Source organism: Balearica regulorum, chromosome 2 (assembly GCF_011004875.1).
Source record: "Balearica regulorum gibbericeps isolate bBalReg1 chromosome 2, bBalReg1.pri, whole genome shotgun sequence".
In the NCBI taxonomy this organism is placed as follows: domain Eukaryota; kingdom Metazoa; phylum Chordata; class Aves; order Gruiformes; family Gruidae; genus Balearica; species Balearica regulorum.
Genome location: NC_046185.1, coordinates 125,130,928 through 125,145,626, shown reverse-complemented (window position 1 = coordinate 125,145,626; position 14,699 = coordinate 125,130,928). Strand labels below are relative to the sequence as shown.

The 14,699-nt window shown below is 36.8% G+C and overlaps 1 protein-coding gene across 7 annotated transcripts in view; it reads right to left on the bottom strand.

The window, feature by feature from the left end:
• Window positions 1–338: 338 nt before the first annotated feature.
• NEK10 (NIMA related kinase 10) overlaps window positions 339–14,699 on the bottom strand; it is a 105,267-nt gene continuing 90,906 nt past the window's right edge. For 6 of the 7 annotated variants that reach the window (XR_012834072.1, XM_075745765.1, XM_075745768.1 and 3 more), the window contains 4 exons: window positions 13,205–13,313; window positions 11,734–11,786; window positions 11,594–11,649; window positions 339–1,561 (listed from right to left, as the gene is read on the bottom strand). Coding sequence is in view for 5 of the 7 variants with exons in the window: in XM_075745765.1 (XP_075601880.1) it covers window positions 1,504–1,561; window positions 11,594–11,649; window positions 11,734–11,786; window positions 13,205–13,313 (276 nt within the window). In the remaining 2 variants the exon portion in view is untranslated. Of the gene's footprint in view, window positions 1,562–11,593; window positions 11,650–11,733; window positions 11,787–13,204; window positions 13,314–14,699 lie in introns of those variants that run through there. The other variant, XR_012834073.1, reaches the window with a different exon arrangement.

Here is a 14,699-nt window from a genome sequence, read left to right as displayed (position 1 = left end):
AAGGAAAACTAACACTCTGAACTAGAAAAGTAATTAATTTTTAGTGGTAAAATGCATCATCTATGGTGATTCATGGTGGAAACTGTAACTACCTGGTGGATGTACCTTAAGAATCATATGACTTGACCCTTAACAGACCTTTGCTACCACTACTGTACCATTGCATAGATGTAAAGATAGCACCCAATGACTTTCCACATCACATATATCTGAAAAGAGGATAGATTTTTAAATATTTTTTTTTAAACTGCCCCTTGGGTCTTTTTTCACTGCTTCACAATTCAGGATGTTGAAGTCACACATTATAGCTGAAATAATACACTTGAATTGTCAGGAAATGAATGCCAGTTAGCTATTTATAGTTACAAACAAACCACTGGGGGAAAAGCAAACAAACCAACCAAGCTTCGCAAGCCTATGAAGAGTACCCGACGTACATCTGTATCAAATGACTTGTGAGTAATCGTGTGATGACCGTAATGTTAATAATTTTCAACAGTTAGTAGAGCTATATCATGAAGTGCATTCTGGTTATTTTCAACAGTTATGATTGCCACAGCACCAGCTGTAGAGAAAAGCCTTTGTACTTAATAAGTATTCCTTACTAAACTGTAGACAAAAAATAGCTTCTCTGCTATGTCTACTGCAATAAGACATTTTTATCTCCATTTAATACAGAGTGAATAAACATTGAAATTCTGAAAGTGCTTTTAAGTACTACAGTTTTGATTAGCAGCAAAGTATGCATTTAATTTACTTAGTCTGTTAAACAGTAAATGAATGTGCATATAAAATGTATGTGAATGTACATGACACATTTTATATACGCAGATCTATACAATGTATGCCTAAAGATAGATATATAATATACAGACATTTTGAAATAGCAGTAAAACCAGCTGTTTTTAAAATAACAGTCCTTTCAGAAGCTATGCCAGTTGCAAATAATGACTATTAACATGTCATACACCAGCATTAGAATTTGCTACCATCCAAACGTAAGTAGAAAAATTCCTTCTAAATGTTAAAATCATACTGATGGTGTTTAATCTGTTTCTAATTCTGGTACAGTGAACCTACATATATTTTCTGTCTGGTCATATTACAAAGCTCTTTTTCTTCTCATAGAAGACATACATGGACATAAATAAGGTTACAGGCTTTGAACTATCATTCCAGAAAGCCTGACTATGCAACAATTCTTTAAAAAAAATATAAAAATAGAAGATATGTACTGTTGGGAATTGTGTTTTCCTCCTAATGTATAAAACTGGAAGCATCTTTCCCAATGTTCCTTGTAAAGTGCTTATGTTGTAAACAAAGCTAAAGCTAACAGTATCATCCTGAAATATCATGTGAGGTCTCTTGAAGCTGTCCCACAGTGGAATTCCATCTGGATGCTATTTAATGAGCACAGGTTGCCCCTTTGGTAATCAGGCAGCCTCAGCTGAAGTACAGGCAGGTTGACTTCATTAGGAACAATTCTGAACCCTTTGTTCAGAATTACAAGTTCTCTTCTTTTGCTGGACAGTTTGTTGTTTCCCTTGGATAACAGAGATACCTGGGGGGGGAAAAATTGGTAGTTAGTATGTGTTGGAAGTAAGAATTCCCCACTATTCACAGTCACCAGGTGAATCAGCAGAAAGCTGATGTACAAGCATGATGTTAAAGCCAAAGAACCTCAGAAGTCTATCAAAAGAAATGTTTTAGTTCAGAGTTGACAACAGAGTTTGATGCAGAAACCTCTGGATGAAATTCTATCATTTATGTTACGCATAGGGAATTAGTTCATCTAATGATCCTCTGACTCAAAATTTATGGACTAGTCTGCACACAAATAGAATTAGAGCAGCCTGGTGCAAAGGTCTCCCACAGCTAATCAATGAGGCCTGAATGCAACATAATGTATTTGTGGGCCAGCTTTAACTTATGTTGCTGATGTAACATCTCCAGAGACTTCAGCACTATGGAGAACTAGTTGAAAGAAAGTCTTTAACATCACTTCTTTCTCCTTTTCTAATTCCTCTTTAGCCTGCTACATAGAAAATTAGCATAGAAATTGATGGAGCTGCTTCCGTCAGCTTTATATAGGTGAAAATTGCCTCAATTATATTATATATTATAAATTGATATATAATACACGTGAAGCCACATTGACTGTAGTCACACAACTAAAATATTTCTGTGATTCCCATTAAAAGTACTTTCTATGTCTTTCTTGAATCAGAACCTCTGCAATATAGTTAAGAATATTTAATGTAAAGCTTTGTGTATGTTATTTCCTAATTTTTACATCGGAAACTAACCCCTCTCCAGGAATTTCATTATGTGATATCACCAACTCGGTTCACTGAAACCATTAACTACACTGCACAGACTCTGCTATTTAAATTAATAAATAGTTTGTAGCAGATATGGGTAGCTATCCTTCTGTGAGGACCAGTACCAGATGATAATGATATACACATTCTTCTTACAATATAAAAGAGAATAGCATGCACCCAAGTGCTCCAGCTGTCAGAGGATCCCCTTCTGTCTGAGCTTGATTCCAGCTCTACGTGCCTACCCTTTCTACTATCTGCCCTTACTTCAAACCATTCTCTTCACCTGGTCACTCCTAGCTACACCTGGTTCTTCCTTCTCCCCATACTGGTCTCCTTTCTGGGACTCCTACATTCTGTCTCCTGCTGTTCTTAGCTCTGTATTAGATGTCTAGATTAGATACCTACTGCTCACTTCCTAGCCTCTCTCTCATCAGTTGCTACTTACCATTTCTTTGACCTTAAGATGATCAGACAGACTTACTTTCTGTTCTGATGTCTAGACTTGATCTGACAGTATTTCAGTGCTCTATTAAGGCTACTGTTAAGCATACACCTACTGTGATTTTTCAAAATTATAACTTGGTTACATTGGCACAAATTTCTACGAGAAGGGTGAAAGTCATATCTGGTACCTTCTTGGCCAAATTTTAAATCCATGCTCTAACACACAAGTTAATAAAGAAAACCTCACTAGAATTTTTTTTTAATACTGGCAAGCAATATAGGGCAAAGCTTCATATTTTCAATGCCTTCATCCAGTGCTGTAATGGCTAAAATCTTTCATCTCCTTCCATGGTGCAGATTTCTAAAGCTACAGGACTCCATAGAAACATGGAAACCTCAGGAGATCAAGGTGGTTTACAGATGAAAAATCCCAGTAAACCAAACAGCTATTCCTTCTTTTTACATAATTTTCAGATGATTGGTCTTAAGTAAAAGGTTTCAAATCAACTTTCAAAACTGGGGCTGATACTTTGATAAGGCCTAAGAGTTATGTTATCTTTATGGAGTATGGTGTCAGAAACATGAAGATCTGAGTTTCCTTTATTGGCAAATGCAAGTTCTGTTAGCAAAAAGGCAGTCTTCAAGGACAAGGGACACAATTACAGTATTCAGAGAAATCCTGTGCCTGTTAGTTACTGACATCCTAGAATAGCTTTTGTTGTATCTTACACTGCTATATCGAAACAGCTACCTATGTAACAATGTGCAATTCCTCCCCTAGCCGTAGTCATGAAAGATATCTTAAGACAGTTAAAAAGAATTTATCTTTGTACGACCCTGATTTCTGAGCACTGAGGCCAATCCTGTCTTCCATTTCTTTGAAAACTTTCAGATTGTCTTTCACTTAACCTAAGAATTCCTAAAACTCCTTTCAACAGCATCTTACCATGACATGGAAAGGTATTACATTCTTCTCCACTAAACTGCCTTACCTTGACCAAACCATTAAAGCCTCAAATGAAAAAAGAAAAATTCCTTTTTACTTCAACTCGAAGTGTTTATTTCACAGCAGCTGTATAAGGTTCAGGACTGCTAGAGCAAGAATGATTCCAGATTACAGTGAGCTTTCTGAACCACCTTGAGTAAGAAGATGCCTTCTTATTTGGTGGTATTTGACAGACTTTATCTACGCTCTATACCAGAACTCGGCAAGCAGACATCTCAGACACACAGAAGTCAGTCTCAAAGTAAATCTTTTCCTCAAACTCATAGAAAGACCTGTTTCAGAACTGCAAGAGCAAACCCATCTTATCTCAGCCAAACAAGTCTGTGATGACAGATGCTTCTACTCAAAGATGGGAAGCTCATATAAGAATGTCTGAGAGCTCAGGGCATGTGATCTCTGCAAGGGATCAGAGCCATCTGCATAGTGTTGAAAACAGTCATTCCCACAGTCCAAATGCTGACAGACAACTTCATAAACATGTGTTTTTTCTACAGACAGCGTGGATTTCAGGCATTTCTACTGTCAGGAGACCACTTAATTTGTGTATTCACCACTGAACTGTATCAATGACTCGGTACCTACCAGTCAGCCAAAATTCAGGGCAGATGCTCCTTCATTTTTCCAACAAGAGGTGAAATGCACCTTTCTGCATATCTCATTGCTAAAGAGAATCTTCAGCTGAGTGAGGTTCTGTGTCAATGACAGTCCTACCACATGATCAGATTATTTTGGTACTTGCACCAGATGGATCCCTGGTTCTCTTCTCTGTTCTGCACCACATAATCTCATGAATTACAGCCAGGTTCTACATCTAAGTCTTTTATACCTAGCAGCTCTGATACTATCCAAATCTAGTAGTCTTGATGCTGATTAACTGCTAGAGCAATAAACAGCTTCTGCTACAGTTCCCATTATTCTGATTCACAGGAAAAATAGCCTAAAATAATGACTGACTTACTAACCAAAGGGACTAACTAACTAGGGAAAAGTGTTTTGTTATGGTATTGTAATAGCAGAAAAATGCAAATCCTTTTTCTGTGTCATTAGATTACTGGCCATCCCTGAAGTGACCAGAATATTCCTGCAATTCCCTAAAATTCTCTAAAAATCCAGTTAGCAGTAAGTTTTTCATACCTGGCCATCTGATTTTCACATGCACAGCTGCTAATATCCTAGGATCTAAGGCATACATTTCCCTAGTTTAGAAGTCATTATTTCTCTGGAGCTCCATTATACCATTAACAGGAAGTCTGGCACATGCATCTTCTGAGTACAGCCAATATTGGTGCGGCTGTAACAACTCTCTAGCAAGCGTGAAAAGGTGCAGTGTGGCTATCACCACGTGCAGCGGTGAACTCTATCCAGCAAGCGTCTTTTAATCCATCTCTAGGCCACACATTTCATTGTCATTGGAACACTCTATATTCATCAACATGACATGGACTAGTCACTGCCTTACCCTAGGAGCTGGCTGAAAGTGAAGCTAGAATCAATTGCTACCCCATGTTTTCATGTTGCTGCTCCTTTTTCTAATTTCTGTAGAATCTGTGACTTGGGAAAGGTAGGCCAATACTGCCTCTTAGTGGAAGGACAGCTGACTCAAAAGATACAGTCAATGCTGGTCGGTGGGAACAGGGCTACATACTTAAGAGTACCACACAGACCCTCAGCTGATAGCCATCAGAACTGCAAGTGGGTAGTTCAGACTCTTGCAGCCACAGATGTTTAGAAGAAAAAGAAAACAAGTACTGCTGAGCTTTGGCAGACTTTTTTACCTCCTTGGGGAGAAATACAATACCAGATTCCTGGTATGACCCTAATAAACATTGCTGGCCAAAACAATCTTCTTTTGTATGTATGAGATATAAGAATCAACACAGACAGCCATTTAGAAGAAGAAAACAATTAACAGAAAATGCCAGGCAACATTAGCAGGAAGTGGTGCCAGAATAGAATAACAAGTAGCAGAATGTCTTAAATCACCTACATATCACTGAGGCAAAAAATCCACTGTAGATTCCAGGAGCACTGGAGCTGTGTACTTTCATCTACTGTCTAGTTTGGCATGTTCTACAACATTAAAAAACTTTAACTAAGCTAAATACAAATTTGAATCCATTAGTCATGTAGCACAATTAAAGAGGTGCACTAATGTTGAAGAATAAACAGATAACATGGTAAGAATTTGCAGCTAGAAAAAGCTCCCTTAATGCATTTCTATTTTCGAACAATGTACCCATGTACCATAGACCCAATACAAATGAGAGCTGCCTCTAATAGGCAAAATTCAGAATTTGCTGTCATTCCTGAGCTATATTATTCTTCTGTGAATAATACCTTGAGCTATTCTTTGAGTAGTTAAAAATGTATAGCTATCATTAGAGCCAGACGTGACGGTTTTCCTCTTCATGGAATAGATTTTCTAACTACACGAATGGTTGCTTCTCTAATTCTAAAACTTCAGTGACAATGGAAAAGATTGAACTGAGCAAAGTTATGAAAATTATAACTGACAACATATCAATATATGCACTTGGTTATGAAGACTATTTCCTTCTACTCTTACTTGCATTGCAACCATTTTTTTTCTGACAAAACTAATTCTGAAACAACATTTCTCTCATAAACAGACCACTGGTCATATGATCTAGTTCTGGTTTTGGCTGGGATAGAGTTAATTTTCTTCATAGTAGCTAGTATGAGGCTATGTTTTGGATTTACGCTGAACACAATATTGATAATATAGAGATGTTTTAGTTACTGCTGAGCAGTGCTTACACAGAGTCAAGGCCTTTTCTGCTTCTCAGCCCACCCCACCAGCGAGTAGTCTGGGAGTGCACAAGAAGTTCGGAGGGGACACAGACAGGACAGCTGACCCCAACTGACCAAAGGGATATTCCATTCCATACGACGTCATGCTCAGCATATAAAGCTGGGGGAAGAAGGAGGAAGGGAGGGATGTTCAGAGTGATGGTGTTTGTCTTCCCAAGTAACCGTTATGTGTGATGGAGCCCTGCTTTCCTGGGAACGGCTGATGAGAAGTGGTGAATGAATTCCTTGTCCTGCTTTGCTTGCGTGTGTGGCTTTTGCTTTACCTAATAAACTGTCTTTATCTCAACCCACAAGTTTTATCACTTTGACTCTTCCGATTCTCTCGCCCATCCCACTGCAGGGGAGTGAGTGATTGGCTGCGTGGTGCTGAGCTGCTGGCTGGAGTTAAACCGTGACAGAGCTACAGCACCCAGCTGAACACAACTCCTGTCTCTGACCATTGCTATTTTGGTTTATTTATAACAAATCTTTTTTCATATAACTAAGTTTCTGTGTGGATTAAGTCTCTTAATACAATTTATTAAAAATAGATTTCTGCATCAATTTGGATATGATATGTCTACTTCAATATAAAAAAAAGCATGATGAAAGTTTGAAAACAGTATTCATTGTCCTATTCATAAATAGGCTCACAAACAACAAGGAGCTTGCCTTTTGTGCAGTATAATATTAAAAGAGAAGAAGAAAAAAAGAAAGAGTGGCACAACGAATGTGAATAGAATAACTTTGAAACATTACAGGGTTTTTTTTTTTAATGCATGTTTACCAAATTTCTGTATAAATAAGTAATACAATCAGAGTGCTGAGTAATTTCAGGAGATTAGTGATAAATGGGCACAAGTTGATTATTCAAGATAAAGCTGAGGGTCATTATCCTCAGCTGGTCATTAATCCCCATGAAATGACTGGTATTGAGATAGTAATTACTATTATAATGAAAATGGGGGGGGAAGCATGACATTTTTCTTATGAAGCTGTCTCAGTTTCTAAAGCATTCATGTTGCTTGAATAATTTTTAACCCTTTATATAGCTTATTCATCCTTCTACAATATTCATGTCATCGCCTCACTTAAGGTTTGGTTTCCCATTATATATTCCTGGAATTCTGGGGGCACAGCAAGGAGCAACAGCAATGGGAGAGAAAGACAATGCAGACAAATCCCCCAAAACCAGAAAATTAAAAAAAAATATATTTTCAGAATGTTTCCTCTATAAAGCGTGCTTGCTCCACAATGAGGAAGGAGATTGCATTATTATGCTATATCCTATCTAACTGTTTATTCTGCATTTAATAGTGCTTTTAGCAATAGCACACATCCCATGTCATTGCATAGCAGCTATGGAATTCTTTGTTCTAAAACAGAATTCACCTTGTAGCCTTGCAACACATGGAAGCGATACTGTCAAGTTAACTTGGTCAGAAAGCATGAAGAAATTTGGCCCTAAAATGAAGAAACATCTTTTAAAATTTGCAACTTCACAAATGAAGTTTGTGGTGTTCTTATGTGCCTTCTGATGACTTTTGAGCTTTTGGAATTCTCTCTCTCTCTTTTTTTTTTTTTTTTTTTAATTTCCCACATTTCTATTAGAAGAGCTAGAAACTTATTAAGGACAGAAGGGAAGGCAATTTGTTTCCTGCTAGAAACACTATCATTCTCTTTCCACTGTGAAAGACCCACACATGCTGCATCGTTACAACTTCCCATCTTAGAAACTGAAAAACTCAATCTAAACTAAAAGCTTTTAAAAAAAGCTAAGAAAGTTAAAAATATATGTATACTGCCCTATATCTTGCTAAAGCAAACAAGATACATATATTCATTACTCCCAGTACTTTTTCCTAAAGCTTTTCTAAGAAGGGGATCCCAGGAAAGGTACAGAATGTACTGAATTTCTGCTGGAAAATTTGCAGTTGCTTCTGAAATGTTTCACTGTATAAAATGGAGGAAGTAGAGCAAGGCTCAAACCAGTTTTAGGCAAGAATGGGTCATAGGATGTTACTCTGATGGCTGCAAACCAAATTCTGCGTGGTAGATAACCGTGGACGCTAATAAGTGACTTGCAGTGCAGCTTGGGAGAGTGATTTGTCCTTCTAGCTTGCTTAAGCTCTTTAGAGAGTTTGAGGTGAAACCTAATGATTCTATGTCTACTAGCCAAATGAATCATTCAATACTGGACAGCTATCAAAACTAGACTGTTTGGCTATTTGGAGAGATTGTGAGAAGCAAAAAAAAAAAAAAATGCTTAAGTTCTGAAAGCTCTGAATGACACTGAGCAGAATATACTTTAGAAAACATGTCAAGTTCTCTGGAAATAGAGACATGTTTTTCACAGCCAAGGCCAAAGCATGGTCTGTCAATTTTCTGGAAGAGAAGGAAAAATAGTAAGTTATTCGGGAGTAGAACCTTGTCTGGAAAGGAAGTAATTTAATAGTGACAGGGGAACCAAACGTAATTATGCATCACAGCGGGTAACAGGATTCAAAAGCATATTGAAAAATCAAGGGCACGTATTGCTGCTGGTGACAGACCAACAACTGCACTGCAGTGTGGCTGTTTTCTATCTTCCAGCTAGAGCCAGGATGTGCTAGAGTGACAGACACACATGCAGTGGAGTGGGTCGAAGTCTACAACAGTATCTATTACATGCACACATTAACAATTCTAAGCAAGAAGAAAAAAAAATCAAATCTAGACAACATACTTCTAAACTTCTAAGGAGTTTCATACCTATAAGGAGATTTCACTCCATTCCTTTCACCCACTCTAAATATCAATTTTGTCTTTGCTACAAGTCCCATGAATAAAGCACAAATCAGCACTGACTGCGGATAAGATTATCAGCGACGCTGAAGAAGTTGCATGACTCAGGGGAAACACAATGCAACTTCCAATTTTCCTGTGCTCCTGGGAAAATCAAATACATAGCATATCCACCAATGTGAAGAAGGATGCTGAGCATCCACTGGCCTTCTCCTGACATTATGCCTGTGTGGAAATGTACTGCTTGCTCTTTTCTCCTTTTCCTTCTGCAGGATAAACGTAGGATAGAGAACACCTTACACTACACTGTCATCCCATGTGGCTATGAAAAATATTCTGTCTCCTCTAAAATAAAATTTTCAAAAATGTAGAAAAATAACTTAAGATCCTATAGAACAACTACTCTGTAGGGAATTCTAGCACAGCAGGAAAATAAGTAATCCTGAATAAATCAGGAAAAACAGAATGTTAATTATTTTATTGCTTTTAGTCTCATATGCGTTTCTGTGGCATTCCTGTGTTACATGTTGAAAGTACCAGTATATCTGCCTTTACATTTCCGTGATTACATTTACAGGCATAGGACACGGGGAAATGGAATGAAGCTGTGCCAGGGAAGTTCAGACTGGACACTAGGAAAAGGTTCTTCACTGGAGGGGTGGCTGGTCCCTTGAACAGACTCCCCAGGGAAGTGGTCATGGCACCAAGCCTGTCAGTTCAAAGACAACACTCTTAGTCATATGGTTTAGTTTTAGGAGGTCCTGCAAGGAGCAGGGAGTTCGACTCGGTGATCCTTATGGGTCCCTTCAACTTGAGATATTCTACGATTCTATGATGTCCATTAATAGATATCTTATTTTTATAGTAGTTTGTGTAAAATACTCAAGTCCATATTCAGCACACCTGCTTCATTTTAGTTAATTGCAATAAGATGCTTTTTGACAGTCTGTGAGATAAATGCCTATACAACTACAACACATTTATACATTTATAATAAGACTTGCTAGATCTTGATGTAAAAATGAGAGTTGTTTGGGGTTTTTTCCCCCCTCATAAGTTGTGTAATTTTTTTTTCTACAGCACCAAATCTTGGGAGCTTGTAATTAGGACAAAAACTTAAAATACTTGAAAACACTTATAAACAAATTTGTTAGAGCTCATGGCTGCAAAAGTGATTTGTAAACATGATTCAAGTATACTCTGAAGGTTTAAAGAGTGAATTATTATTTTATTTTTGGAGTGCTGAATTGTGATTTTTCAATACTTACAGCTGGCAGCTGCAAGACACTTGGAAGCTGGAATTCCAATTTAATGAGTAGCCTATAAAAATATTCAGACTAACATTTAAAACTTCTCAAGCTAGAGCCAATCCATACAGAAAAGTTTGCAGAGATAATAAATAACTGAAAAAATATCACTGTGGCACCAGGAACTATAAATTCTTAAACCAACTTAATATCTGTATAAGGGAGTTGGGGTGTGGGGGGTGTGTGTGTTTATTTGTTTTAGAAAACCTAACTGCAGTCTCCCAGGCTTTAAAATGTTTATTACTGCAAAGACCAGGAACAGACTTACTTGATGGAAGTAGTGAACATTTTTGCACTGAAGAATATCTGAGATAATAAATAGCAGGCTAGCAGGTAAAAAGAATGAGAAATGCTAAGCCTATGTCATTGACTATAATGACATTTTTCATATATTTTCTTTCTTGTGTTCCTCAAAGGCTTCCTACACGAAAGATATACCATCTCTAGGACAAGGCATTTGCCTAGTTTCAAAGACCGTTCTTTTTGGGTTTTTTCCATCCCCTTCACTTTTGTGCTAGCAATCACTTATTCTGCTTGTTGTGCTGTACTCAAATATTTAACTAAATATGTCAGTTTTATCCTTTCAGCCCTGTAATGGTAGAGTATTGTAATAAAATATACTTCTAGTTAAATGAAACTTTTGTTCAGCTGTGGTTTTATATGGGGAAAAATGTGAGGAAATTGCTGCCAAACTTGTACCACTCTATCATCTGAGTGAAGAAAACAGATGTGGCCAAAAAAACTTGCTTAGATTAGCTAATATGTCTCATGTACATTTCTCCCAGTCCATGCATCCACGTATTATAATAAACCATGTATTGCATAAAGTGAAATTGCAATCACATAAACAGGTAGATGATATATTTGGGTTTAGCACATCATAATTAACTTTTTCTTTTTAAATTGAACAGGCTCACCTGTTAGAATAGAAATTGTAATAGCCACTTTCCTCTAGAACCTCTTCAATTAGAGTCTACAAGATAAAAGAAATTAATTTCAGTAAGTTATCTTTATTAAAAGTAATACATTAATACATATAGGTATATTTATAGCTTACCTCTAACTGTTCATATGTCATTCCTTCTGCTATGTCAGAAGTGCCAGCAATACCTTAAAGTAAAAGGCAAGTAATGTTATACTACGGAAAGTGGGGTTTATGCTCCCTTATCTATTTCTTAGCAATTCCACTACAAATGCAGTGGCAAGAAAGATGCTGGATTATCAGCAGTTTATTCCACTGACCACAATGACCCCCTGCAAAGGTGGGACGCACCTTACAGCATGACGTGAACGCTTGAGGCACACAATGTTATCACGTTATGAAAGAGTTCTAACTGATGGAATATATTTTAAATACTTAATGTAGCAGAACACAGCAATGCAACTTTCTTATTCTTCCCCGCTTACAATTTATACTGGAAAGGGCACTCAGCCAGCAGCAATTTGTGAGGACAGAAGTATTCTTTGCAGTTTAAGACACCCAAAAATTACAGATACTGAGCATCTGATCAAATTGCATTGTTGTCTCCATGAACAAAATAAAGCATATCTTTTATGCTTTTATATCACTTTAAAGTGATTGTTAGGGATTCATTTCCTACTCAATTATCACCCTTGACACCTAGTATTATTTACAGGTTTTGCAATAAGCTGTGGAACTGATATGCCAATTTCAATGCGAAGGCCAGCAAAACCAAAGTTTCTCACCTTTCTTTCTGGCATCACAGTTTTTAACATTACTGTGTCCTCTAGTCCATGGATTGCTACACAGATTTTCCTGTATTTACAAGAATGGAAATGACACAAATACCAAAATATAGGCCACACATTTCCCTTATTTCCATTGCACAAAGAGGCATATGGTGAAACAAGTCTCTGAACTAGTAATTGCAGTTCCCCACCCCAGATGATGCCAGTGATGGTAGGTTTGATTAAAGATGGAGTTCATGATTTGTCACTCTGAGTATCACTAGTCCAAAGTATATTTGACACTATTCATTTTCTAAAGTATATGTATACACTTTACACTATATAGATGTGGTATAGCATGTAGCATTTTCCTCCTCAAGTTTGTAGGGCTTGATCTAGCTAGGTAATTAAATCATCCCAGTAAAACGGTTTCAAATATGACAGAGGAACAACATAGGGTTTAAATAGAGTTTGTTTAAAAATCATATGCAAGGACGGGTAAATCCTAGGTAGTATATTTTCAGTTACAAACATTTCTATTGATTTTCATGGATGAAACGTGTTATTTGCATCTTTGATATTTCTTTGTAATTCCAGAGTATACTCTCTTAAAATAGTAGAATGTTCCATCAGTGGTAAACTGCAAATCTTACTAGGAACTAAGCAAAACAAAAACCAACCAAAGAAACAAACAAAAACTGATAAGGAAAATCAGTATAGTCAACATAACTGTACTGTCTTTAAAGACAGGTCTTAGAGCAGCAATTCCTTCTGCTTTAATACCATGCACTTTATTAGAAATACATATGCCACTACAGAAGTTTTGTTGCTTTCTTTACCTTTTCTGTCATCTGGAAGCAACATTTTCCCACCTGAAGAGAGAAGTACCACATGCCAATCTGCTGGGAAGAATTCGGGCTCAATCAATTCAGGAGAACCTTGCAGCAGCTAGGGAAGAAAAAAAAAAAAAAAAAAAACGAGAGAGAAAAAAGCAAAGGACACCTGAAATCTCCACCCTTCCCTTTCAACAAAACTTTAGGCTTATATGAGGCAGTTTACCCTTTCCTATGTTTCAAAGTCAAAGGAGATTTCAATACTTTTTAGATCAATGAAAAAGTGGTGAACACAATTATGAACATCCTACCTTCTCTTCTCTCCAGAAACACTGACTGAACATTGCAAGCTGTCAACCTGCACTTAGTATAAAGTACTGAATTCTTTAGACTATCTGAATAAGATGTCATAAACTATACATTTGTGTGAAGATAAACAGGGGAGTGTATTCCCTTGAACCTAGGAGAAAAACAGCTGATGACTCTGGTTTTCGAAACTAGGACTTCAAGTGAAATTGTTAGTCCATATTCAAGTGGTATAACTCCCATTAGAGGGCTCTCAGTGCTTCTGAAACCTGAAAGTCAGTTCAGCTACTTGATTGTGTGAACAAGGATATTGACATTAAACTTAAAAATATCTAGTTTTGAAAATATGTACTGGTAACAACTCTGACATGAAAATCTCTTTATGGGCAGAAAAGAAATTCCAGTTATGCATTTCTGCAGCATGTTAACACTTTTCCAGTTACAAAAACAGAAGAGTATCTGTTGTTGAAAGACCTTTATCCCACCACTGATCAGTGGAGGAATCTTTTTGTCTGTTATTCTAATTAGATTTTCTAATTCGATATAGTTAAAAAAATGTATTTTAAATTTTATTTGCAGAAATTGCACAACCTCATAATAACACTTGCTGGAAGAGTTCAACCTAATTCTTTTCTCTATTTAGGTTCTTCCTATTACCTCCAAATGATATCCATGTTACCCGACATAATTATGGTGGTGATTTTGGTAAATATGTACCATTCATTCACCAATGCTTATCAATTTCCCATCCTTCTAACTGTGCTTTTTTGTTGTTGCTTTCTATTAATATTTCTATAACTGTTTCCTTCAAGGTAGAAATACCCAGAATTACATTCAGCATTTCAAACATCCTCAATGTACCACCATAAATAGTGTACTACTTCCCTTTTCTTCAGGTTTAAGTCCAATAGTTTTGAAGCTAACATAATTTTACAGTTGATAACATTTATAAATTTATAAATAAATAGGTTTACCATATTTACCATATTTTTGGGCACCCTTTCCTGAAAGCATCAACTCAATACACAGTTAGCAAACATTTCCTTAGATTTAATGTTATGGCTGAAAACCAGGAATTTTTTCATGTAAATCCCAGCTTTATTTACAGAAGAGCAAATTGACATGAAACTGATGGCTCAGAGAGAGGCATCTTTGACTATTTTTCAAATGTACTACCAATGCAAACACTAAGTAA